Raw genomic sequence first — 25,963 nt, forward strand, 5'->3', positions numbered from 1 at the left:
TTGAGCACAACAGATGATACCAAAGCAGAAACTGCCTGATTCAAGCTACTGGTGATTTTGATTCTCTGGCCATGGGCAAGAGAGGTGCTTTTTCCTCTTAAAAGAGGCCAAAGGTGCTCTGCTGGAAGTATCTTATAATCGCTGCTTCCTTCCCTCCGTCCCACCCCTTGGTATAACTGCAAGGCTTTGAACTGCGTTTGGAAGCGAGAAAGTGGCCTATCCATATTCTCACTTACTCTCTATCCACCTTGGAATAAGCCGCTTAATAGAAGTCCGGCCGTAGAGTATTGACATTCCAAGTCATGATCCTTCACAAGGCTATTTCTCATCGAGTGTTGGCGGCGAAAATCTCGACCCCCTTTTCCCCCCTAATGTCGCCGTGTATGAGCGCGCACGTGATGGGCGGCCCGTACCACACACACCACATCCTCCAAGTCATCGCGGGAAAGAAAAAATCAAATTTCAGTACTCCATCTCGATAATCAACTTTAGCAGCAAACCTTCAGTTCACCAGCAACACCAAAACAAAAGATGGCCAAGGCGTCTAAGCAAACGAAGAAGTTCCAGAACAAGCACTTGAAGCATACGATTGAGCATCGTAAGAAAGTTCAAGAGTTCAACAAGAAAGCCTCGCTGAGAAAGAAAAAGACCTCCACGGGAGAGCCACCAAAGCCAAAAGATGGCCGAGCTAAGGAAGTGTTTGACGACATGTCAGTTGAAGATTTTTTTGAAGGTGGATTTGAAGTGCCCAAGGAAAAATCAAAGAGCAAAAAGAAGCAGAAAGAAGCCGTAGAGTCACAAGATGACTCTTCTTCCTCGGAGGAAGAGACTGAGATGAACTTGGAGGAGTTGGAGAAAGATGATCCTGAATTTTACAAATATTTGAAGGAGAATGATAAGGAGCTTTTAAGTGTCAACCCGTTGGATGCCATAAGTGACGACGATGAAGACGGTGATCAAGATGAAGATGAAGATGGAGATAAAGAGATGGGAGAAGCAGCAGAGTCAGATGAAGATGTTGCTGCCGCTGCTGCTGCAAAATCCGATTCGTCAAAAGTGCAAATCACCACCCAACTCGTAAAGAAATGGGGCGAGCAACTTGCTACACCAACACCAAAGATCATCAGAAACATTATAATTGCATTTAAAGCTGCTATAAATATAAACAAGAGCGAAGATTTCAAATACGCCATGATTGACCCACAGGCGTTTGCAGACTTGATGATACTAGTTTTAAAGAAAGTTCCCATTGCAGTGCAGAAAATCGTGAAATACAAGACGAACCAACAGAATGTGCGCACACTTCCTCAAAATGCCCAAGCTAGTCAGCTCGGTGCTATATTCAAGACCCACGCTAGCTCCTACATCACCATGCTTCAGGATATCACCAACACCGAGACTGCCGCTTTGGTTTTGGCGTCGCTTTACGAAGTGTTTCCATACTATCTATCCCAGCGTCGTCTTTTAAAGCAAATCCTCACCGCCGTGGTTGAGGTGTGGGCAAGCGCCAATGGACTCGAAACTCAGATTGCTGCGTTTGCATTTTTAAACAATGTCGTTCGAGAGTATCCAAAGTCGATTTTGGAAACAGTGTTGAAGTTGACGTATTCTGCACTCTTGCAGCATTGCCGAAGAACCAATATCCACAGCGTGGACAGGATCAACTTCTGTAAAAACTCCGTGGCGGAATTGTACGAAATCGATGAGACCATTAGTTACCAAATAGGGTTCGAATACGTGAGACAGTTGGCCATCCACTTGAGAAACAGTATAAACGCCACATCCAACGCTAAGGAAGGGTACAAGACCATCTACAATTGGCAGTATTGTCATTCTTTGGACTTTTGGTCGCGAATGTTGTCTAAACTTTGCAACCCTGAAGTAGAGTTGAGGAACCACAAGCTGAAAGAATCACCTTTGAGACTGTTGATCTACCCGTTGGTTCAAGTTACATTGGGAACCATCAGATTGATCCCCACGGCCCAGTTTTTCCCCATGCGTTTCTACTTGGTAAGGTCTTTGATTAGATTATCCCAGCTGACGGGAGTCTACATTCCACTTTTCCCCTTGTTGCTCGAGACCCTTTCTTCAACTGCAATCACCAAGTCACCAAAGGCTTCAAACTTGCAAGCGTTTGACTTTGAGCACAATATCAAAGTAAACCAAGCTTATTTGGGCACGAGGGTGTACCAAGAAGGTTTGGCTGAGCAGTTCCTCGAGCTAACTGCCGAGTTTTTTGGGTTGTATGCCAAATCCATCGCGTTCCCCGAGTTGGTCACTCCTGCAATTTTGGCTCTCCGGAGATTCACCAAAAAGTCGAAAAATGTCAAGTTCAATAAACTGATAGGCCAGTTGATTGAAAAATTGAACGCTAATGCGCAATTGATCACGTCCAAGAGATCAAACGTGGAGTACGGTCCTAGTAACAAACAGGAAGTTAAAACATTCTTGAATGACTTTGATTGGGCAAAGACACCGCTAGGTCAATACATCCAAGTTCAAAGACAGGTCAAGGAAGAAAGACTCAGAATGCTTAAGGAAGCTCAAAAGGAGCAAGATCGTGCTAGAAAAGAAGAAGAAGAGGAAGCTGAAGATGAAGAAGAAGCTGAGGAAAGTGATTGAGTCGTTATGGTGGTATATAATAGTAACATCTGTCATGGATCTATAGGTATAAAGTTGCCTACTATGCAACTGGGAATATTGTATCGATCTCGTCTAATCGTGAAACTAAAGCAGCAACTTTTCCTCTTGATTCCGTCTCGCGTCCTCAAATTGCAACTGGTTAAAACAGCCTTTTGGCCCTTATCAAACGCAATCGCGCCGTACTTTTCCCAAAAATTAACAGCACTTTCCTCACTCATCAATTCGTAAATGGCCAATTTGCCATCTTTTAAATCGTCGGTGGTGACACCCACCAAGGAGGCAAATTCCTTGTTGCCACGGTAGATTTCCCCAGTACGTCTCCACAAACACGCCGGGATGGCCATGGAAGTGAAAACCCGATCGTAGTCCAACAACATCCGTTCAAAGCTCTCCTCCACCAAGACCAAGTCGACGTCTTTCAACGTTCTCGCAATGGCACGGAACGCGGGTCTGAATATTGAAAGCGGTTTCAAGATTCGCTGTCGACTGGAAATGTTCATGTAATTATCCATATATCTCTGCAATCTCGCGTACCCCTTAGCGTAGTTGTACGGCTGTAATAATCCGGCTTCCAATTTGGCCTTGATGACTTGTTTTAATCTTTCCTCGGGCGAAATTTCAGTGGTGGGGTCTGCTGCAGTGAGGAAAAACTTGTCTCTAGCTGAATCGGAAATCACGGGCGGGTTATCAACCTTGGGGGATTTGGGAGGTAAATTCGCATGACCTTGTAGTTGTTGTAACTGCTGTTGCTGATTTTGATGTTGTTGATGTTGTGGCTGCTGTTGTTGTTGTTGTTGATGATGTTGCTGCTGCTGCTGATGTATTAAAGCTAGAGCTTGACCTTGGCCTTGGCCTTGTGTTTGTGGTTGTGGTTGTGTAGCCAGGCTCTGGGGAGGAGGCATCAGTTGAAACTCATCGTTGGGGAACGTTGGTCCAAACAAGGTTGCATTTGGAGAAAATGCGAGAACATTGTTCAAATTGGAATTGCTGTTATTACCAGCACTCGTGCTGAAGTTGTTCATGCCAAAACTCAATATACTATTTGGGTCGTCGTTTAAAGCTCCATTGACTAGCTCAGGGTCGTCAATCATGGAAAGAAAATCATTTAAGGAACTAAACTCGCTACCTGCATGTTCCGAGTAGAATAGAGGTTCTTGGTTATATGCAAGTGTCTGCGATAATACTGAGTTCTTCATCATCTTGGGAGTTTGAGAAGTTGAAACCTGTGGTGGCTGGGGTGGTTGCGCCTGTGGTTGTCCCTGTGCCTGAGTTTGTGGTTGTCCCTGTGCCTGTCCCTGTGCATGTCCCTGTGTTTGTGGCTGAGATACAGGAGACGCTTGTAAATGATTTTCAGCTTCTTGCGATGGGGTTGAAGGCTCGGAGTTACCATGTGGCTTCCTCAACGATGCTGCTTTCTTCTTTTGACGTGGATTTGACGGCTCGTCGTAGCATAGATGCTGAATGCCTCTCTTGATACATCGCTGACAGGGCCTTGACTCATCACAGATCATGTGTGACCGTCGACAATAAACACAAGCTATCTCCAACTTCTTCTTCCTCTTTCTCGTGCCAGCTTGTTTCTCGGGTTTTAGCTCCGTCTCCATTTTGATCTCGGGCATTGCTTCTTCTACTTGCTCCATTTTTTTCCTTCTTGGTCTCTGTGTCTGTGTGTCTTTTTGACGATGTAGCGTGGATGTTTACGTGTATTGTGTGTGTTTGTATGTGTGTAGGTGGTATAAAGCGGAAACGATTAGAGCCTTTACCGCTGAAACGAGAAAGTTGAAAAAAAGCCAAAACCAAAACCAAAACCAAAAAAAAATTATCATCAATAATTATTACTGTGTATTATTACCATTACCAGGGAGTATTTTACTCACTGGCGTACTTATTCACTTACTTACTTACTTACTTACTTACTAGACTCGATACTCTTCAATTTGTATTATTTCCAGAATCAATACTTGTGCTCAAGTCGTCTCTGTCGAATTCACTTTCGACGTTGTACCGACTTAAAAGAGCCAGTGGTCGTGTTATAAGAAAAGGTCTAGATGTTGGACGAGTCGCAACCTCTTGTGTGCATGATGATGATGATTCTTCTTGTTCGCGCAGATTCGTCGTTTCTCTAACGTCGGAACCTATATCTGGTGTCGCCGCTTCCGCTTCGACGCCTTGCTCCAAATCCCAAGTTGCTCCATAATTCGTTTGGCCTGCAAGTAATTTTGATTTTTGTAATGTGGAATTACACAAGGGGCAACTTCTCTTGAAATTGATGAGCCAGGTGGACAAGCATTTCTGATGGAAGAAATGTTTGCAGTCCAAGACGAGGACTCTAGATTTCAACGGGATGTACTTCTCCAAACAGATGGAGCATTTGTAAGAAGTGAAAAATCCATCTGGGGATTTCAACGTGGAATAGTTTGACTTTTTCTTCACGTCTGGTGGCGGTGGTGGTGGTGGTGCGCCTGTTATTGTTCCATCGGCCGACAGCGCAGAGCCCATCGAGTACGAGCACGAGCGTGACGCCAAAAGAGATTCGCCATTGGCACAATCACTCGGTGACAGCTCGGCACGTCCTGACGCTCTCAAATACGCGGCAAAGCTCTGCTCCGGCACCAATTGGTTCACGTTGTAAATGTACACGGGGAGATCGCGCACCATTTGCGCGTTTCTCCTGTTGATTTGTCTTTTTCTGATTCGTTGCCCGCACACAATGATCCCATAAAAGATGACAATGAAAAGCGGGGGCGAGAAAACCATGGACAACACTATGGTGTACCAGCTGCTGAGATGTGCCGTGGTGATGGTGATGGTCAAGTCATCCTCTTGAAACGACTTGAGCAAAGTGTAATCCTCGTTCGTGATAAACATGACTGGTGTCTCGAGTGTGCCGTCCTGGTTGAAAGTGTTTGAAAACATGGTGATCAAGCCCCTGTAGGGCTCGTCGTTGGCGATGATGATGGTTGAGGGCTCCCACTCGAGTAGTCGCGTCACCTTGTCAACAAACGTGCATCCTCCTCGTAACACAACTAAAACCTTGTCCTTGTACGACTCGGTCTCCTCTCCCTCTCCCACATCGGCACATGCATTATGTGGCAATACCAAGTATTTCGAAGTCAACTCGTCGCCCAATATCGAGCTAAACGAGGCGTACCTCCCAAATAGCTGGTGCAAGGTTGCATTTTCCCCGGGCTGCGTCGTGTTGAACTCAATCATGGAGTCGATGGGGAAAAACGAGTTCATGACGCTGTTGATGGAGTACTCGCTGTTCAAGTCCAAGACCGATTCGCCCGATGCGCCCTTGTGCCAACTCTGGCGCAACTCTTTGATACTATTCTTGACTAAAAACGCTGCGGATTTCAAATCTAGCTGCTGTGGGTTGTAAAGGCTTCTTGTAGTTACAAAAATGGTTGCCAACACTAGGAAAGATATAACAAGAGTCCTCATTTTGCAGTGGCTCTATTTCCAAAAAAAAAAACAAAGAAAAATCAAACTCCATTTACCGCCCCTTCGTTCAAGTTGAGATGAGCATGCGGTACTGAGACGGCTGGTATTCCGGGATGTTGGGTGTATGTGTGAGTGTGGTGTGTATCGTCTATGGGACACTCGCTCGTACCATTAAGGATAAAAATACAAAGCAAAAAACACACGATATTTTCGCGCAGTGTGTATCACCCAAGAGTGGAGCGTACAGCCACAGGAACTACGACTGGTACTACTACTACTACTTCTTACCAAAAAGAGACATTCTAGCAGATGTCAACCAGAAGGAAGTAGGAAGGAAGGCTAATCTTACTCTGTTTATCTGATGCATCTATTCTATTTTCAAATTCTTGCTCAAAAAACGTCTCCTAATCTCAATCTAGGAGCAATATTCATCGAGATGAGCTCTTGAAACAACAACTTGGCAGCATAGGGAATCGTCATTTTGATAATGTTGTCGCCGCTTTTGCACGTTGTGCACCACGAGTTGTAGCCCATAAGACCACACTTGTTGCAAACATCGACTTCGAAAGCATCGGAGGACAACATCAACCGTTCAAGAAGCAACTGCGAAGCACCGTAAGCAATGACACAGTCTCTCTCCATTTCTCCCAACCTCAAGCCACCGTCTCTGGATCTACCTTCGGTTGGCTGTCTCGTCAACACGGCTCTCGGACCTCTTGCTCTCGCGTGCATTTTATCCAACACCATATGCTTCAATTTCTGATAGTAGATGGGGCCGAAAAAGATGTAGGCTTGAAGGCACTCCCCCGTGATTCCCGAGTAGAGCATATCCTTGCCCGAGTAAGAGAACCCCTTGTCGACCAAGATCTTTGACATTTCCTCCAACTTGGAGCCGCCGAAACAAGTTCCGTATTCGAGTGAACCGTTCACGACTCCAGCTTTTCCCGAAATCAACTCAATCATTTTCCCAACAGTCATACGTGATGGGAAACCATGCGGGTTCATGATGATATCGGGTGATATTCCTTCGTCGTTGAAAGGCAAGTCCTCGTGCTGCACAATGATGCCGCAAACACCCTTTTGGCCGTGTCTCGACGAGAACTTGTCACCCAACTCAGGTCTTCTTGTTTGTCTTAACAATACCTTGACTAGTGCTTGGTCGTTGTCGCTAACTGACATCATGACTTGGTCAACATAGGAAGGTTCGGGACCCTTGTAGTAATGAGCGGCTTCTCTGTGACTCTCGGCGGCGGCTTGTGGCTGTTGCGGACCGCCCAACGCCGAGTCGCCTGAGTTGGTGGGGACATGTTTGTTGGCGTACACTTGTCCATTGCTGATTCTGCTGCCCACTTCACCAAGGCCATCGGGTCCCAACGCCCGGTGGGAAAAAATGGGTTCGTTGTTTTCGTCGACCCGCATACCGAGCAAAATATCCTTGGTATGGTTGGGATATTTTTTCAACTGAACGGTGTTTTTACGAACTACTTGACACCGGCCAAAGCCTCTGTCTAGCGAGGATTTGTTTAAAACCAAGGCATCTTCGATATCGTACCCGGAGTAGGACATGACGGCAACGGTGGCGTTTTGGCCCGCAGGCAACTTGTCGTAATTAATCAACTCTATGGTCTTGGTTTTCACCATTGGTTCCTGAGGGTAAACCATAAAATACAACAAGGTGTCGATTCTCTTGAATTGATTGTAAGCTATGGCACCGATGGCTTGTTTACCCATCGCACATTGGTAAGTGTTTCTTGGCGATTGGTTATGATGAGGGTACGGAATCAACCCAGCCACGGCACCAAGCACAGTAAAAGGCTCGATTTCCAAATGCGTGATGGTTGCCTTTGGGTTCGCACCAATGTCTTTTTCGTACAACGCAATCAACGAGTCGTTTTCTTCATTCACGTCTAGATACTCAACGAGTCCCGCCTTTAAGAAATGGTCAAACTCCCATTCGCCATTAAGGAGTTTCTTTAAATGCTCAGGCTGCACTTTGGACTTGCCATTCTCCACAATTATCAAAGGACGACAGATTCTGCCACCATCGGTGGCCAAATGGACAGCTTGGTGGTGGGTGTTGGTGTAGATTGAGATGAAAGCCGACACCTTACCGGCTCTTCTTAAACGACGGAAATCGGTGACAAATTTTACAGGGAAGCGAGTAGCGCCAACTAATGTACCATTGAGATATACTCCAAAATTGCCGTCAACGTGCAAAGTTGACGAGTCCAATCCCAAGATAGACTCGCATCCGAGCGCGATGGCAAGTTTCTTTATCGGAAGCTCTTCGTCGTCCGTAGTGATGTGCGTCATCAAGGCCAAGTTCTTGACAAGTCCACAAGCCTCACCTTCCGGAGTATCTGCGGTACACAACATACCAAACTGCGACGGCTGCAATGCCCTTGGGCCAGACACTTTTCTTGATTTCTCAAACTGCGACGAGATACGCGTCATCATCCCCAAGGCAGATATGTAGGAAAGTCGAGACAAGACGTGGGTGACACCGGCCCTTTCCATCTTGAACCGTTTCAACGACCAGTTACCAGTGGAAATGGCCCTGTTCAAGCCCATGGTGATGTTGTTTGAATGGATGTTGATCGACAAGAGGGCATCGAATTCGGATGTCCTGCTAGGTTTTTTCAATATCTTGTCGATATTGGCCTTGAAATCGGAATTAAACTTTTTGAACAAGTCCTCGAAAAGGAGAGACATTAGCTGTCCGGCAAGCTCCAATCTTTTGTTACCCACGTAATCTCGGTCGTCAACCATTTTAGGATTGTGCATTGCCATCACCACTCTTCGCGCCATCATTGCCATGTAAAGGGCCTTTTCACGGAATTGCAAATCGGTCACGGTCAAGTGTGCAATGATGGTGGTGGCAATCGCTTCGATACCTTCCTGCATTTGCGATAGTTTCGGAGCGCCAGCTCGTCTAATCGTCTTGACTCGCTTACCCAAATAAAGCAATGCCTGTTGCTGGGTGAAAACCCCCAACTTGGCCGCTTCTTCGAAATTGACAACAAACAAGTCCTGGTAGTTTGGGTTTGATCCGCAAACCAACTGGAGTATCTCCAAGTCCGAGGTGATGCCAGCGGCTTTCAACACTATAACAATGGGAACATCTTCGCTGATCGAGTTGTGCTTCAAGTATATCTTATCGTGCTTGGTGATTACATATGTCTTGGATTTACGTTCGTGGGTCGATGATGTCACCGAGGCCTGAACGATACCCTTTTTCTCGTCGGATTCAACAATGATTCTGTTTTTGGACAACTGTTCTTGCACGAGAATGACTTTTTCCGTTCCATTAACAACAAAGTATCCTCCAGGGTCCAATGGACACTCGTCCACCAGAGCCATTCTCCGCTCATCCATCCCTTCCAACATGCACTTGTTCGACCGCAACATGATTGGCATCCTCCCGATTTCCAAATCGTTGTGCCTGATAATCTTGCGGCCCCTGGTGTACTCGACATCTACATAGATCGGTGCACTATAGGTGAGATCTCTCAATCTGCACTCGTGTGGTGGCAAGATCACTTCCTTGGTTCCAGGAGACGAGGTGGATTTATGGCCAACTCTAATGTCGATGTATTTGACGTAAAAGTCCGGGTCAACGTCCGATAGCACCAAGGCGTTTGCTTTCAAGATCTTCTTCAAGTCAGTATCGACAAAGTAGTTGAAGGAGTCTAGATGCTGTTTGACAAGACCTTTGATTTTCAAAAAGGCCGGTAGAAGGTTCCATTTATCCTCGGCGGTGTTGATTTCATCCTCGAGACGTTTGCCTTTGTACACGGGCTTTAGTAGCTCGTTGAAAGCCTGGTCTGATTTCAAAGAATGATTTCCTCGTTTCATTAAAGATGCGTGCGTGCGTGCGTGGTGTGTGTATGTGTATCAAAGGATTGATTGAGGGAGGCGTGGGTAGGAGCTGAGATCAAAAAAAAAAAAAACCTGTCTGGGCCATTCTCTCCTTTGGGTTGAATTTTTTTGAGGTTCGCGATGATGCCACCGCGAAAGAAAGAGATGGCTGTTTTTTTTGCAACCGGTGTACTCAAACTGTCAAAACTTGTCAAAGCAGAGCTCTTGTTCTTTTTTAAGAAAGAGAGACAAGATCTTCCTGTGCTCCTGGTGCTAGAATGTTAGATGTTGTTTCTATTCTCGTGCTATCATGATGCTTTCTTTTTTTTTTTCCTGGGGGGCCTGGATTTGTTGCCACTTGAGTCTGTTCTGCATTCAAGATCTTCCTCTTTCCAAGATGTCCAGCGTGTTTAAAATACGCAAGCTGTTGTTTAAAGAAGGTAAAGATACATATTTATAACAATTTGTTTGAAGTTCTTCCCCTGACTGTTGAAGTCGTTTTACCTAGCAAAATGTTTAGTTGACGTCTTTAAAGGTCAACTTTATGAGAAACAAACAATTTTGCAACCATTTCATTGAAAAAAAGAGTAGAAAAATTGGAAATTTCCGTGACAGTATGAATCAAACCCTCCAAAAGAAGAGCAAATTGTACAAGGTTTTGAAGCCAAAGCTGATTCTGGAGCCCGCGTCCCTACTACTTTCATCCAGAGCTCAACAACACAGGGGAAAAGGGCAAAGGACATGGGACAAAGGAAGCAGGAAGGAAAAAAATAGAAAAGAAAAAAAAAAACAGGAACAGCCCGGATTCGAACCGGGGACCAATAGATTTGCAATCTACTGTAATAAACCACTATACGACTGCTCCCGAGATTTTTGCAACTAGACTATTTGCCCAATTTACTGACACAAGGGAGGCATGTTGATATAAGTTTGTTGGGCAAAAGAAAAAAACCATCGAGATCAAGATCTTGTGGTGGATGGCAAAAAACGACTTGTAGATCTCTCTATTACGTTCAGTTGTATGCAACAGCTGGCCAACACGGAACTTCCCTTTGGCTGACAAACTGCTCGCGATTTCCGTCTCCGGATGAAACATTACAAGGAGAAAAAAAAATCCATCTTTGTCGTCGGGCTGCATGGCTCTGGTTCGAATCAGATGCTAGCAAGATTAAACACTGGGTCAAAAGAGGACCATGCAAAAGCAAAGGCAAGCACAAGTTAGCTCCTTCAAGGACGTCAAATCATGATGATGGCAACAAAGAGATTGATGTCTATTTGATCTGGTCGGGATCTTTTTTTACACATGACCCACTTTGCATGTCTTACCCCGGATTTAGGGGTTCCCGGCGCTACCATCTACGGTGCCGTGTCCTATTGAGGATTTTTTTGATTCTCCGATACCCACTCCCCACTGCGCAGTAGGGGTCAAAATCTTTCAAAGTCAAAGCGTAAAAGACTGGGACCCGTCTAGCATCTCGATTACTATGATGGTGTTCTCTTGTATTTTCGCAGCTCGAAAAAAAAAAAAGAGAAATCGGTTGCTGTCGACAGTTTATTCGTGTGGGTCGAGCTGGCCAATGAATGGGCGTGAATTTGTAAAACCTGTCGCACTCACAGTGTACTAAGTTACGCTAACCCCCGGGATAAAATCCCACGAGAGGAAGGCAGGGAGGGAAAAAAAAAAACGCACAACTAACTGAAATCTTGCACTGGAAATCCTTACCTGCTGGTACTTCTTCTTCTTCTTCTTCATAATCAGCCAACCAGGTACTTTACCACATTTTCAATATTCATCCAAAAGAGCACCCAAGATGTTTAGGTCCATTCTCCGTCCAAGATCCATAAACTGTGTCAGATCGTTAGCCACATCAGTTGAGGAGAAAGCTCCCAGACTCAAGAAATTCCAAATATACAGATGGAACCCGGATACCCCAGAGGTTCAGCCCAAGATGCAGACGTATGAAGTTGACTTGAACAAGTGTGGTCCCATGGTTTTGGATGCATTGTTGAAGATCAAAAACGAAGAAGATGCTACTTTGACGCTCAGAAGATCATGTCGTGAAGGTATTTGCGGCTCGTGTGCCATGAACATTGGAGGCAGAAACACCTTGGCTTGTTTGTGCCGTATAGATCAGGATACCTCGAAAGAGACCAAGGTCTACCCTTTACCACACATGTTTGTTGTCAGAGACTTGGTGCCTGACTTGACCCACTTTTACAAGCAGTACAAATCCATCGAACCATATTTGCAAAGAGGCAGCCACCCCGCTGATGGAAGAGAAAACTTGCAGAGTATCGAAGACAGAGCCAAGTTGGATGGATTGTACGAGTGTATTTTGTGTGCCTGCTGCTCGACTTCTTGTCCATCCTACTGGTGGAATCAACAACAATACTTGGGCCCTGCAGTCTTGATGCAGGCCTACAGATGGTTGATTGACTCCAGAGACGAGGCCACCGCCGAGAGAAAGGCAATGTTGCAAAACTCGATGTCCTTGTACAGATGCCACACCATCATGAACTGTGCTAGAACTTGTCCAAAGGGATTGAATCCAGGAAAGGCCATTGCTGAAATTAAAAAGATACTAGCATTCGATTAAGAGTGCAGCACCCTCGTGTATTTTCTATCCAAGGAAATGTTGTTTCTTTTAATTTAATTTATTCAAATGAATCGGCTGTAGAATTTTTTTTGTCTTTTGTCTTTCATGGAGTAAGTTTTTTATTGACTTTACTTTCTTTTTTAGTTTCGTTAATGCATCAGGTCATGTTTGGATAACTGGTTCCTTGCGGAAAAAAAAAAAACTTGCCAAAAAGCTAGTTACTCGTATACTTCAGTTTAAATGGATTCGCTCTTTGAGATCCATCAGCTCATTTTGGCCGCCGTATTCACATCTTACTCTGACGCCGCGTGTTTTCTTCCCCTTACTTTTTAGGTTATCAAGACGCGCAAATTGCAAACGAAAGGGGGATGGGGTTGACGTTCAAAATCCCAAGAAGACGGCAGTTTGTTGAATCAAACACCAACCGGGGGGGAGAAAGGAAAAGGGGAGGAGAAGAGGATTACAGAATTGAGGATCGAGGAATCCCTGGTCAGCGCCACCTCCTCCAGTATGCAAAGTGAATGCCCCCGCCCTTGCCTTTGCCCTTGCCCCTCTAGACTTGAATTCTTTCCTTTTTTCTCAAATTCACAGGCCTCGTCTAGGATCTGGTTACGGAACGATCTGAAAGCGGAGAAATAATAGTACGCTGCTGATGGCAATGGATAGATTTTTGTCAGGGAAGCGGTTCTTCTTCAGAAAGCTAAACTTCGTTCACCGCATAAAACCCTTTCTCAGGGTGCCTTTATTCAAGAGTAGAGTCCTTGGCTATGCCTCGGATCCGAGCGCAGGATCCAGTTCAAATGTTCATGTTGAATTTTTTTTTTTTTTTCACGCTAATCTTGGTTCAATTCATATCAATCAAAGAGTTAAGGTAAAGTGCTGGTGTTTTCCATTACGGATTTTCCTCTCCCACCACCACCGAAACTTCGGAACATCTAGAAAGCTTAAATTTTTCTGAGAAAAACCGTTGCATAAAGAGGGGCTGATAAACGCATGCCATTCCGGAGTTGCATCGGCTTTTCTTTGGTAGCCGCCTTAGGCTCAGTGGGTCCCTCAGGCTTAAACATCCTGTAAGCGCATGTCCTGGCATCTAACTCTAATTGACTTCTTTTCTAAAATGCAAATAAAAAAAAACCAAAAGGGTAAATGGTTTCTGCCAACAAAATTTTCAATTTCAAAACTTCCTAGTCGGTTGAGACAGTAGAGGGATCATCATCAGATGGAGAAGTCAAGTAGTATTCTGAGTGATGAAAAAGTTGTTGATGACAAGTTCGATAACGCGTTTGCGTTTGTCCACAACCACGAAGAAGTCGAGATAGATCATGCCAAGTTGATGAGAAAACTAGACTACATCATCCTCCCCTTGCTATGCTGCGTTTATCTCCTCCAGTACATGGACAAATTGCTTTTGAATTATGCTGCAGCGATGGGGATCAAAAAAAACCTCCACAATAACGAGTTTGCCAATTTGTCAACCATATTCTATGCTGCATACATCTTTGGAGAGCCTTTTGTCTCATACTGTATGCAAAAGTTCCCCTTGGGCAAGACGTTGGGCGTGTTTATCACGATATGGGGCATTGTAGTGGCATGCCACGCGGCTGCCACGTCGTATGCCTCGCTCATGATTGTTCGAACCTTGTTGGGGATCTTTGAAGCCTCTAGTGCCGTGGGCTTGATCATCATCAGCGGGATGTTTTACACAAAGAGACAGCAGGTTGCAAGAATGGGCATCTGGTCTCTGATGTCAGGGGTGGGCACTATACTAGGAGGCGTGCTTTCCTTTGCTTTCCAGCATATCAAAACCTCCCGGTTCCAGTCGTGGCAGATTTTGTTTTTGGTGATGGGGGTGATTACCGTTGTGTTTGGCATCGCCATCATTTTCTTTTTACCGGATAACGTATACACGTGCAAATTCTTGACGGAGCTGGAGAAGGTTTATATATTGAACCACGTTGTCAAGGCTAACCAAACGGGAACAAAGACTTCCAAGTTCAAGAAGGAGCAAATTGTGGAGTTGTTGTTCAAGGACAAGTTTACGTGGCTCTATTTCCTATTGACAATCTGCGCTCAAATCGTCACGGGAGCTATAGGGACATTCAGCGTGACAATAACACTCTCCTTTGGCTTTGACAATTACCAGTCGGCATTGTTGCAGTTACCCGTTGGTGCTCTTACAATCATCATCATCGTGATTACCACTCAGCTCGTGGCCAATTTCGGTCACCACACCCTCATCACCGCGTCCATGTTTATCCCCTCGATAATTGGAGCAATCGTGTTGACCATCTCCCCCAACAAGATCGGCAACTTGTTGTCATTGTATTTGTTATACAGTGGGTCCTGCAGCATAACCCTAATCTACGCGTGGATCGGAGCAAACACAGCAGGCTCGTCAAAGAAATTCATTCGCAGTGCCATGATTATGATTGCATTCTCAATAGCTTGCATTATCGGGCCCCAGTTATTTCAAGCTTACAGTGCCCCCCATTTTAGGCCGGCAAAGATTGTCATTCTTGTCACACAGTGTTTGTCCGTGCCCTTGACGTTATTGATTGGATGGATGTGCAAAAAGGAAAATGAAAAGAGGGAAGAAGGAACAAACAGCGAGTTTCTTGACCTCACCGATATGCAGAATAGGCAGTTCAAGTATATATACTGATTGACACTTTTTGGGATACCTTTCCTAAGGACTTCTGTATGGATACAGCGTGTCCAAATGAACAATCCTAGCCTTCAACCTCTATCCTTCGCTGCACACACACACATAGAGACACACATGCGCACATGCAAACAGATACGCACTACGTTTCTTCTGACGCTCGACGGTAGGCTTGAATTCTGGAGAAATCCGGTGATAGAGACCCCCCTTCCTTCGTATTACAGACTCTCTATAGCTTACATACCACTCTCAATACACACTCCATTTTTTTCTGTTTCTTTGTACCACTCCCATCAACATGTTTCTTAAAAAAAAAAGGAACGCTTGTTTCAGCATTAATCATCTCGGTTATTGTTGAGTAATCTTAAAATAAACAAAAACAAGTTGACGACATCGAGATACAACGTGATTGTAGCAATGACCTCGTCGTCCAAGTGACACGTCCTCATGATGTTTTGCGTGTCAATAATCACGTAGATACTAAACACCAATGCGCCAATAAGCGAATAAACATTGTCGATCCATTTGCTTCCAGGGAAGAAGATCATGATGAATCCCCATCCAATCAACCCCCACAAAACCATACCCAAAGTACCTTGCCAACTGACAAAATCGTACTTTGTTTGGAACGCAAAGATGGTTAAACCCACGAATATGATCAAAGTCAACAAGATCGCTTCAATCACGATGCCACTTTCAACAAACGCACACGCAAATCCCAAGCTGAACGCTTCGAAAAATGTAAATCCTCCAAGAAGAACCAAATTGATCGGATACGATCTAGCTTTGAAAAACGCACCAATCATGAATCCAATCGCACCAAACAAGGACACAATCAACACCCATGGGTTCTCCAAAGTCCACACTTTGATAGGATCCGAGGAACGAACGACATAGCCGACAATGACCGAAGCCATTAATTGAATAGTCAATAGTGAATAGACTTTGCGAATGAATAGCTGACGAACTGGCAACTCGCAAGCTGCCACGTCAACCGAGTACTTGAAATCGTCGGGGACATTGTCTCCAAATTGCCTTCCTCCGTCACTGGAGTATGGCTCCTGATCTGTATAAGGCATGACTTGGGTTTGGCTTTGGCTCTGGCTCTGGCTCTGTCTCTGTCTCTAGCTCCGGTTTTGGTTCTAGCTCTGGTTCTAGCTCTTGCTTATTGAAATACGTCCAGCAGTTATTTTGGACAAGTGAAAAGAGTAGCAACTTTCAAGTATGAATAGTGTATCCTATCGGTTCCACTCAGGGTAGTCACTCGTGAAGGAGCAATTATATATATATGTATTGGCATCTAGAAGGTACTATCAAAGTTGGTAAGGGGCGCAGGGTAACTTTTTCGGCTGTGCACGACTACTCGTATGGGCAAGTTCAACCCACCCTGGCATGATTTATGAAAGTGCACCAGCACAAGGTTGAATTTGACACATCCAAGCAGGGTTGCTCCGATGCAAGAAAAGGAAAAGGAAAACGTGGAACTAGTCTGTATGCTCTGGTGACGGTGTGATCGATTTCCAGCGTGTACCGGCATTTTAGCCCGGTACGGGGATATTCGTTGAGTTTTGCGCTTCCTTGTTTCGGTTACAGTGATGCGGCTCTCAGGCCCTGAAACATACAATCCATGCATAAAAAAGGCGGAAACCTAGCCTCAGTGGGCATGCTATCAATTTGTCCAGCTGGTTTAACATGGACAAGCTTTAATCAAAAGCAAAAAAGACTTGTAAACAGCAGCTATTATTTGCTGCAAAACAACCTTGAGCAAGGAAATCCGCTCTTGGCGTAATGGTAACGCGTCTGACTACGGATCAGAAGACTGCAGGTTCGAGTCCTGTAGGGCGGGCATTTCTTTTTGCTTTTTTTTTTTTTTCCTTCTTTTTTCTTTTTTTTTTTAACCTTGTTTGACGATTAAGACAGTAAGGTATCTACCGTTTACATTCTCAATGCATTGCATGCTTTGAGGCAAAAACTAGTCCAACGTAAATAAAAAAGAGAAAAAACTCATCTTGAAGGGAGCAGCTACGTTTTTTTTTTTAAGAATTAGAGTCGGGGTTGCAGCATTTGGTAGCCTCGATTGAGAAAAAATTTGGCTGCAAATCCCGTTTAAGGGGGGGGGGAGGGGCAATTTAACAGAGCCGCCAAACAAAAATACTTTTGGAAGAAAAAACCCCTTCGAGAATGCTCCTTCTCTCATTTTTAAAAGTCACCTAACTGGTCATGTCCACGAAAGGAAAGCCAAGTCTAGGAAATCACCTAGCAAAGACTTCAGCGGAAAAAATCATCCGGTGAGTGTGTTTAAAACTCTATTCACTATCTCTACTGTCTCTTGCATCAAGCTGCAAAAAAAAAAAAAACCACCAAATAAAAAAAAGGGCTTATTCAGACGGCTCCGTCTTTTTAGCCCTCCATCTAGGGCCCCATTTCAACAATATGGCAACAAAGCATATCCCAATTAGATCAAGTAGCGCCAATCCAGTCATGCACCAACCAAACCCCATCTTGTCAATCAATATATCCACAATGGCAGTGCAAATTGCAGCAGCCATATTTCTCATCAAGTTCCCAATCGCTACATTGGCACTCGGCTGGGACGGACTTGTTTCAGTGAGATAAGTCGTGGTGGAGACAAACACCCACGTCATTCCAAACCCCGCGAGAAATGTAAAGACAAAAACAGGGTGCACGGGTGCCATTTTCTCCACTGTCCATGCATAGCCGAGGATACCAGTCATTGAGATCAAAAGCCCCGCAATCTGAATCGAGAATCGATGCTCGGGGACATAGTTTTTAGCTCTCAGGGCGAGTCGATCCGAAAGCCACCCGCCAATCGTCGACCCTATAATCAAGGCGGTGCCGGGGCACAAATAACTCAAGCAAGTTCCAACATCGGTGAAATGGTATTGGTCCTGCAACACACTGGCAAAAGTGACCATGACCCCGTAAAACGTAGCAAACAAGATGCCCGAATTGATAGAGCATAGTAACACCGGCGGATACTTAAGAAGTTCCCAGTATCCAACGAGGCTAGGCTTAGGCGGCCGCGAATACCCTTCAACGACTTTTTCCTGGATGCGCGGCTGAACAAAGTACCCTTTCCCAAGACAACTGCCATCGCCAACCAAGAACCTCAATGTTTCCGGCAACAAAAACAAAATCATCAAGTACACCACAAAGCCAAGCAACGCCAAGAACCCAAAGACCCATCGCCAGTCGCCAATGGCAATCAAGGACAACACGGGCCCCAAAACGGGACCCAATTGCGGCCCCCACATAAACACCGAAATGGCCTTGCCGCGATGCTTCGGCTCAATGATATCTGAAATGATGCCAGCTCCAACAGACATGACACTGCTAGCGCCAAACGCCTGCACCACGCGCAAAATGTATAGCGAGACCAAGTTGGCTGGCACCGACGCCAACAAGACATTGGCAATGATGAAAAAGGACAAGGGCAAAATGTACAAAAACTTGCGCCCGCCATAGTCGGCCCACGATGCCCATATCAAGGGACAAAATGCAAATACCGCCATAAACACCGAGACTGTTCCGGCAATGGCTGATCGTGATGCCGCAAAGACATTTTCTAGTTGTGGAAGGATGGGCACGTAGATGTTGCCGGCGATGGGGCCCAATGAGCCTGCTAATGTGGCGATGTACACGATCAAGATTTTCCGCTTCTTGGGTAGAACACAATATTCGCTAGTCATATCTTATGTTAAGGGGAAGGAGGAGGGGGTGGGAGTGGGCTACTTGGGCAAGTAAAAACAATAATCAAAATTCAAAGACATAAAGAAGACATAAAATTAAAAATTAAAAATTAAAAAAAAAAAAAAATGAAAAGCTAGGTAGAAGAAGAACCACCGACGACAACATTAGCACTATAAACAGCTAAAGTGCAACTTCATATTCACTGGCGCGATAGGCCCAGCAGATGTTATTCTTCCCTCAAAGCTTTCGTCCAACGAGATTTTGTACTTTCCTAGAATTGCCTCGATCAAAAACTTGCATTGGTACAAGGCGTACTTTTCTCCTAAACAGGCTCGCTTGCGGCCGTGAAATGCGGGCAACTTTCCCAGACGCTTTGCTTGGGAATAGTTAACAGCAGCTTCCTCAACCGTAGACCCCCATCTCTCCGGTTTGAACTCGTCTGCAGATTCCCAAATGTTTCTATCCCTTCCCGTTCCCATGTTATAATAGCCCACGTATGCCCCCTTGGGGATTCTTATATCGCCCAAATATGCCACTTTGGTAGTGCAGCGGTTGACAATTTGGTTCAATGGCGGAAACAAACGCAAAGTCTCGTAGATCACCGCCGATAGAGTTGGCTCTGGTTCCCTTCTAATCTGATCCTGCACAGTGGGATTCTTGGCTAGAACATGCAACAAGGAAAGCATTAGTAGCAAAGGGTTCTCGTGGCCAGCAACCATCAAGATTATCGAGTTGTCCAAGAATTGTTTCTGCGTCAACTTCCCATCACTTAAGGCTGCAGTCAATTTTGCAGCTGCTCCCCGCCTCGACTGCATAATTTTTGCACCAAACCAGTTGCGAAATTCCTCAACTTCTCTCCTGGCCTTGATGCGACTTGGGATCGGGAATCGTTCCACCGAGGGAAATGACATGAAAAATCGCTTGAAGATTTGCAGCTTGATGTATTTGATCTTTTCGTGCATGGAGATGAGGTCTGCTCCCACGATGCAATCTCCCACGTTTGCCAAAGAATATTTTTGCAAAAGATCGCCAACCATAATCGCAGAGCCCGATTCCAACTCTTGTTCTAGAGCTTTCATAAACGTAGCCGTGTTTTCTTCAATAGGTGCAAGGTCGGGGAACTGAATGCTCAGAGCCACAACTTCTCTGTATTTTCTCCACAAGTGTCCATGGGCTGAGATGACATTGTCTCCCGTGTAAGTGGCCAACAACGACCCAGGGATCTTCTTGTGATTACCGCTTTTCGCGAAAATGTCCTCGTTCTTGAAAATGTGCACCAAATACTCGGGTCTGCTCACAAGGATGTTCCATCTCGACGCAAAGTAGATCTTGACTGCTCCATATTTTTCCAACTTGTCCCGTAAGTATCTCTCGTAGATTTCCAATTGGTCTAAACCACCACGAAAAGACACGTAAAATGGTATCGTGGGTATGTTTCTGGGAAAATTGAGCGGTGGAATCAAAAACTGCACCATTTCCACCACCACCCACATCACCACCACGCACACCAGCACCACTGCCGCCACTGCCACCCACTTTACCACCACAACAGCAGCATGCCATAATAGATCCAGTATGAACATCTTGAACCTGTCAATCTCTAAAATAGATTAAACCAAAAAAATTAATAATAAATAAATAAATAAAAAAAAAAAAAAAAAAAACAAAAGAATCCTTGGATTTTTCCCCCGATATTTAAACCATTCTTTGTTCTTTCCCAATTCTTATTTTTGGAAACTGAAAGAAAATGGATCTATAAAAGCAATCTTGTATCCCGATTCCTTGGTAGATTTGGAGATTCAGTCAAATCGTATCGCAATATCGATAATGGACAGCTCCCCATTGGCATCCAGCGCAAGTAGTAACACGACCGTTGATCGCTACAACCCAATCTATGAAAATATCTGTATGGTGTATAGTCGCAATGACCATACCATCTTGAGCGAACGCAAATTCTTTCCCTTGTTTGACATTGACTTGTTTGCGAAAAAGGTTCATTTGGAGCACAATGGCATCCATCAGCTGGTTGTAGGTGAGTATTTTGTGTGGGAAAAACAGCAGGGACAGACTTGGAATGGCGTCGTTACTGTGCAATTCAACATAACCGAGTTTGAGCTTTGGTTCATTGAGTTGGTTTTAACCCTGTCGAAACTTAACTATGAATACGTTCGCGGTGGTGACAAAGTCACTACTACCCAAAAGATCACGGAATTGTTTGAAAAAATGTTAAAGTATAATGTTGAAAATGACAAATGGGACGCTATCGGCAAACTAAAATTTAGCAAAAGTGTGGAATTTTTCACATCCCACGGGCAACCAGTGGAGGCGGTATTGCCTGCTTTTCCCTGCAAATCATCAAACCAGGAGAAAGTTTATGGAACCATGCCCGATAAAGGTGAAGAGCTAGCCCTTCAACGCTTGATCAAGTTTGCTCGCGAGGTGAAGAAGATATACCCTCCTGGATTCATCATGTGGATTGTCAGCGACGGGCACGTGTTTAGCGATTGCATCGCCGTTGATGATTCTGTAGTTAACGAGTACTCGGCCGCGTTGAAGAAATTGTACAGGAGCATCTGTGACGATGACGATTGTATCAGGTTCCGCTCGTTGCCCGAGATTTTCAAATTGACGCGCTCCTTCAATTGCTCCATGGTTGATCATGTTGAATTGGGCCACTATTTGGACACGGAGATTGACCCCGAGTCGGAAATTTGCCGCAAGATCCTCATGAACTCGTGCGACACTGATAATGGCAAGTTGTATATGGAGGTGCATACACCGGGCCACCCAAGACTCTCGTTATTTCGCGGGTTTTCCAAGTTTATGGTTGAAGATTTGCAATTCCACCCCACTGTCCGGAATATCTCGAGAAAAAAGCTTAAAAAGATTGCCTCGCAAGTTGCCTTTGAAATGATTAAACGAAATGACGCCTACTCCAATTTGGTTGAGTTGATGTTTCCCTTCCATTTGAGATTTTCCATTCATGCACATAACAACGCTGGTCCCAAATTTGGAATTTCGCTTCTAAGAGGACAATGTCTGCCCATTAACAGCATCCAGGACCACAAAGAACCACAGCATATTGACTTGTTGCATATTCCAACCCCCTGGCATAACTCTGTTGTCAAGATTGATGATCAGTATTTTGCAGTCAAGGCAAAGAAGATTGTGGAGGAAGTAGATAAGGGGAACGGATTTGGACATTGGGATAACATTAATCTTCATTATATTTACATTGCCAAACAATAATGATGATGTCGTGAAATCAACCAAAAAAAAAATGAAGGACCAGTTTTTAATCAACCAAAATAAAAAAAAATTGAAAAAACTTGATACTTTGGTGAAAATAAAGCTAATAAAGTGTAGTTATCTGTGATTCATTACTCTTCAATCATCAAGACCAAATGGCTCCTTTTTTCATTGCTTTGCTTTCGATCTGTATCGATCTGTAGATATTTTTCTGTCAAACAAAAACAGACGACGAGAGGAAGGAAAAAAAAACAGGAACAGAAACGAAATTGATCTCTAATTGGAGTCCAGTCCTCTCACCACCGTTTCCCGAAACCACTGATAAAGAAAAAAATATGCCTACTCAATTGCAGATCAAAGTCGACGCGTTGAAAAGGGTCATCAAGGAGGAAAAATTGTATAGACAGGAGGTGGCTGAGCAGGACAAATACGTCGCGCAGATGAAAGCCAACAATGCTGACGAGTACGAGATCAAGAAGCAGGTCGAGGTGCTCGAGGAGAGTCAACGGATGGTGCCTGTTGTCGGTGACAAGATCAAGGAGTTGAAGCAGTCGCTAAAAGAGTATTTGGGCACTTATACTGGGGAAGAGGACACAAGTGAAGCTAAATCGCTAATTTAGTTTTCAAATGGAAAGAATTTGCATTGGATTGAGCTTAGCTGAGCTGAGTTGAGACGCGGCGGTGTATTAATATATATATATATATATGGATAGAAAGATAGAAGTATGTATGTATGTATGTATGTATGTTTTTATCAGTGTTCCAACAAGGTCAAGTTACCAGTGACCACAACATTCTCCAAAATGGATCCGTTTGGAATGTCAATCTTGTCGCCGTCATTACACACAATGATCACAGTTCCCTTCAATTGAACACCTTTGCCGATGCTAACGTTACCGGTTATTGTCAAGTGGTCCAACTCCAATATCTTTGGCATGTGGGGGATTCTCGATTGGAACCCGCTGACTTTCTTGAAATGCGAACCCAATTTGATCAATGGGTTGGAAAAACCATCTCTTGTAGGATCGAGTTTCAATGCACCGTGCTCCAAGTAGAACAAGTCCGATTTGACCAACAAGAGGTCGGAACACGTCTTGACGGGAAGGAATCTTGATCTAGGGACAACTACCCCATGAGCACCTTTGAAATGTCTAATCGCGGCACCAACGGCTGTTTCCAATTGCAAGACATTGACGTCGTTGCCAATAATCTTTTGATTGGGGATGATTTCCGCTTCGATGGCATTGGCTTCAACCAATCTCTTGATGGCCCTCAAGTTGATCCATAAATTGTTGGTGTTGAAGTATTTAAACTTCTTGATACTTTTGAACTCTTCAACGTGTTCCTTGGGCACTTGGGCAATTTCCAATAATCTCACTTCGCCTTGGTAGTTGATCAACGTACCACCTTTGACGTCGGCTCTGGTCTTGTCGGTCAACTCCATGATGTATTCGGCGCCGGTTTCCAACATGTGGGCCAAAATCTTGGTATCTACCGTTGCCCCCAAATTGTCCCCATTGGAGACAAACAAAATCTCTCTTCCCTGGGCCAACAATGCATCGAGCTCGCCCGACTGGACCAAGGCCTCGAACAAGTCACCGTGGCCTGGGGGGTACCAGCTCTCGAGCGAGGAATCGTAAGATTCAGGCACGGGCAACAAGGAGTCCTTGTAGATTCTGGGGAACCTCGATTGGTTAAACGTCTTGACTCTGATTCTGTGGCCTTGGTACTTTTTGATGATCTTGGCGGTGTCGGCGTCGGTGTTGAACGAGTTCATCAACAACAATGGCACGTCGGCGTCGTATTTCCTGTTTAAATGTTCAATTTGTCTCACCGACAAGTCCAAAAAGGTGTTGCCGTCTCTAACCTCAATGACCGACTTGGGGCCAACACAACCCATGGAAGTACCCAAGCCTCCGTTCAATTTCAACACCGCCAACTTGGTCAAATCGGGCGTAGCATCTTCCAATTGCTTGTAGGCAACAACCTCGTCGGCCGAGGGCGATCTGATTTTGTCCCACTCCAAAGTAGTTCCTGCAGCCTTTTCCGTCAAGTATCTTCTAAACAAGGAGAAGAAATTGTCCATTTCGTTCTCAAAGCGGTTCTTTTCCTCAACGTCTTGCACGGTGTCTGCCAAGTTGTTCAAAGCATTCCGCATTTGGGACGCTGCAACATTGGTGGCGGTGTTGTCAAAGGCGTAGGCCGATTGGCTCTTGGTGTGTCTCTTAGTTGACATAGTCGTACTGGTGGTCGTGGATGTCGTAATTGAGGCGGTGTCGGCAGTGGTGGCAGTAGTGTGGTTTGTGGTGGTTGTGATTGGCGTAAATCGACAGTAGTGTGCTTTAGTAGCAGAAGTCGTTGATTCCTGAAATATCACCAACGAAACAAATAGAAAAAAATAAAGCAACAAGGGAGCCGAAACTGAGACAGAGAGAAAGAGAGAGAAGGGAGGGGGGGGAAGGAGCAGAGGAAGGTGCTTAGGTTGCTCTGGCTGCCTATCTAGTTAGTAGCAGTGCTTTAACAACCGCACTGCTCTCGCTATATGATTGGTGGTGTGTTGGGTTGGGTGAGCGTGTAGCCACTGCGCTGTATGGAGTGCTATGGAGTGCCGTGGAGTATCGCGTTACGGAGGGAGTGTTGTGTTATGGTGTGGGCGTGGGCGTTGACGTGTCTTGTTAGACAAAAATTGATCTGCTGTTTTTACTTCCCGAACGTCACGTTCTCCCTGCCTCCATGTTGTTCTTGTTGTTGTTGTTGTTGTTGTTGTGTGTGAGCGTGTCTCTCCGTCGCTTCTATTGTTCTTATAGAAAGACACATGAAGCGGGAAAGGCGTCGAGGCAGAGAGCTGAGATTCCAAGGGTATTTCCCAGGGTTTTTGGGGGAGAAGAAAACAAAGAGAGGCTTTGGTGAGGAAGGGCGAAAGAAATTAGTACCTGAGTAACAACCCCCCACCAGCTAGCCGATCCCAATGCCGTGAAAAAGAATTCTTTCATCGTCGTTGAATTGGTCAATTGACGAGAAGCAAATTGTTGTTTTTGGCCTCGTTTCATCATGGGGAAAAAGGGGAGCTAGTTTTAGCTACCAGCTCTGTGCCAGCCGTTTGGTCACGACCACCCCCCCCCCCCACACGATGAGTAGGATGGTCAAAAAATCCACCAACACAGACCTGACCTGCCATAATGACAGGAAAAAAATAAAAGTAATAAAGAGAGCCTATTGTTCAACATCGGTCATTACGACAGACGGCGTGCTCCCACTTGCAGTAAAATTTGCCTATTTTTACCGAATCGACAGAGGTATTATTCTCTGCTGGAATCGGAATAAACGCAATTTCTCTCCAATAGAAAATAAAAATTTTGCAGCCTTTTTTTTTTCTATTTCAACTAAATTTTTGAAATTGACCACGTTGCAAGGAATAATTTGAACCCATGGTCCCCTGTTTGATTTGTTGTTGTTCTTTTTTTGGGGCTTTTTTTTCTCAATTAGAGTAACAGCCGTGACTTGAAACGGTTTTCACTTTGGCAGGCAGTGTTATTGTAGAAAGCTCATGTCTAGGGGATTCCCTTATCGTTCTAGCTCGTTGATTACTGAATAATTGTGAAGCTTGATGAAGACTGGCATTATTTGTCTTTAAAATGTTGCAAAAAGTTTGAAAAGTTTCCCCAACAACTGATGGAAATGCCGAACCACTCGGTAAGAATTACGCTGGAAGCACTGGAAGAACGTCAATCTGAGCAAAAGATGTCAATGATTGACCCTCACCCTCAATCTAGTCCACAAAATAGGCAAGTTCTAAAAA

The 25,963-nt window shown here is 44.8% G+C and overlaps 12 protein-coding genes across 12 annotated transcripts; 5 read left to right on the top strand and 7 right to left on the bottom strand. All coding sequences in view use genetic code 12, as the record gives it.

Moving 5' to 3' along the window:
• Window positions 1–531: 531 nt before the first annotated feature.
• Window positions 532–2,622, top strand: LODBEIA_P16330 (uncharacterized protein; the record flags this gene model as incomplete). Its single annotated transcript, XM_066971543.1, has 1 exon — window positions 532–2,622. The coding sequence occupies one exon, from the start codon at window positions 532–534 to the stop codon at window positions 2,620–2,622; it is 2,091 nt and encodes a 696-aa protein (XP_066828571.1).
• Window positions 2,623–2,654: 32 nt separating this feature from the next.
• On the bottom strand, window positions 2,655–4,283 carry LODBEIA_P16340 (uncharacterized protein; the record flags this gene model as incomplete). The annotated part of the gene is made up of 1 exon (XM_066971544.1): window positions 2,655–4,283. The coding sequence occupies one exon, from the start codon at window positions 4,281–4,283 to the stop codon at window positions 2,655–2,657; it is 1,629 nt and encodes a 542-aa protein (XP_066828572.1).
• Window positions 4,284–4,575: 292 nt separating this feature from the next.
• LODBEIA_P16350 (uncharacterized protein) lies at window positions 4,576–6,087 on the bottom strand (the record flags this gene model as incomplete). Its single annotated transcript, XM_066971545.1, has 1 exon — window positions 4,576–6,087. One exon carries the CDS (start codon window positions 6,085–6,087, stop codon window positions 4,576–4,578), a length of 1,512 nt encoding a protein of 503 aa, XP_066828573.1.
• Window positions 6,088–6,477: 390 nt separating this feature from the next.
• LODBEIA_P16360 (uncharacterized protein) lies at window positions 6,478–9,942 on the bottom strand (the record flags this gene model as incomplete). The annotated part of the gene is made up of 1 exon (XM_066971546.1): window positions 6,478–9,942. One exon carries the CDS (start codon window positions 9,940–9,942, stop codon window positions 6,478–6,480), a length of 3,465 nt encoding a protein of 1,154 aa, XP_066828574.1.
• A 1,814-nt stretch (window positions 9,943–11,756) lies between these two features.
• On the top strand, window positions 11,757–12,542 carry LODBEIA_P16370 (uncharacterized protein; the record flags this gene model as incomplete). Its single annotated transcript, XM_066971547.1, has 1 exon — window positions 11,757–12,542. One exon carries the CDS (start codon window positions 11,757–11,759, stop codon window positions 12,540–12,542), a length of 786 nt encoding a protein of 261 aa, XP_066828575.1.
• Window positions 12,543–13,761: 1,219 nt separating this feature from the next.
• LODBEIA_P16380 (uncharacterized protein) lies at window positions 13,762–15,204 on the top strand (the record flags this gene model as incomplete). The annotated part of the gene is made up of 1 exon (XM_066971548.1): window positions 13,762–15,204. One exon carries the CDS (start codon window positions 13,762–13,764, stop codon window positions 15,202–15,204), a length of 1,443 nt encoding a protein of 480 aa, XP_066828576.1.
• Window positions 15,205–15,539: 335 nt separating this feature from the next.
• Window positions 15,540–16,283, bottom strand: LODBEIA_P16390 (uncharacterized protein; the record flags this gene model as incomplete). The annotated part of the gene is made up of 1 exon (XM_066971549.1): window positions 15,540–16,283. One exon carries the CDS (start codon window positions 16,281–16,283, stop codon window positions 15,540–15,542), a length of 744 nt encoding a protein of 247 aa, XP_066828577.1.
• A 1,299-nt stretch (window positions 16,284–17,582) lies between these two features.
• LODBEIA_P16400 (uncharacterized protein) lies at window positions 17,583–18,914 on the bottom strand (the record flags this gene model as incomplete). The annotated part of the gene is made up of 1 exon (XM_066971551.1): window positions 17,583–18,914. One exon carries the CDS (start codon window positions 18,912–18,914, stop codon window positions 17,583–17,585), a length of 1,332 nt encoding a protein of 443 aa, XP_066828578.1.
• Window positions 18,915–19,085: 171 nt separating this feature from the next.
• On the bottom strand, window positions 19,086–20,498 carry LODBEIA_P16410 (uncharacterized protein; the record flags this gene model as incomplete). The annotated part of the gene is made up of 1 exon (XM_066971552.1): window positions 19,086–20,498. One exon carries the CDS (start codon window positions 20,496–20,498, stop codon window positions 19,086–19,088), a length of 1,413 nt encoding a protein of 470 aa, XP_066828579.1.
• A 244-nt stretch (window positions 20,499–20,742) lies between these two features.
• On the top strand, window positions 20,743–22,164 carry LODBEIA_P16420 (uncharacterized protein; the record flags this gene model as incomplete). The annotated part of the gene is made up of 1 exon (XM_066971553.1): window positions 20,743–22,164. The coding sequence occupies one exon, from the start codon at window positions 20,743–20,745 to the stop codon at window positions 22,162–22,164; it is 1,422 nt and encodes a 473-aa protein (XP_066828580.1).
• A 335-nt stretch (window positions 22,165–22,499) lies between these two features.
• Window positions 22,500–22,784, top strand: LODBEIA_P16430 (uncharacterized protein; the record flags this gene model as incomplete). The annotated part of the gene is made up of 1 exon (XM_066971554.1): window positions 22,500–22,784. One exon carries the CDS (start codon window positions 22,500–22,502, stop codon window positions 22,782–22,784), a length of 285 nt encoding a protein of 94 aa, XP_066828581.1.
• Window positions 22,785–22,918: 134 nt separating this feature from the next.
• On the bottom strand, window positions 22,919–24,400 carry LODBEIA_P16440 (uncharacterized protein; the record flags this gene model as incomplete). The annotated part of the gene is made up of 1 exon (XM_066971555.1): window positions 22,919–24,400. One exon carries the CDS (start codon window positions 24,398–24,400, stop codon window positions 22,919–22,921), a length of 1,482 nt encoding a protein of 493 aa, XP_066828582.1.
• Between the last annotated feature and the right edge of the window lie 1,563 nt (window positions 24,401–25,963).

Source organism: Lodderomyces beijingensis (genome assembly GCF_963989305.1).
Source record: "Lodderomyces beijingensis strain CBS 14171 genome assembly, chromosome: 2".
NCBI lineage: Eukaryota > Fungi > Ascomycota > Pichiomycetes > Serinales > Debaryomycetaceae > Lodderomyces > Lodderomyces beijingensis.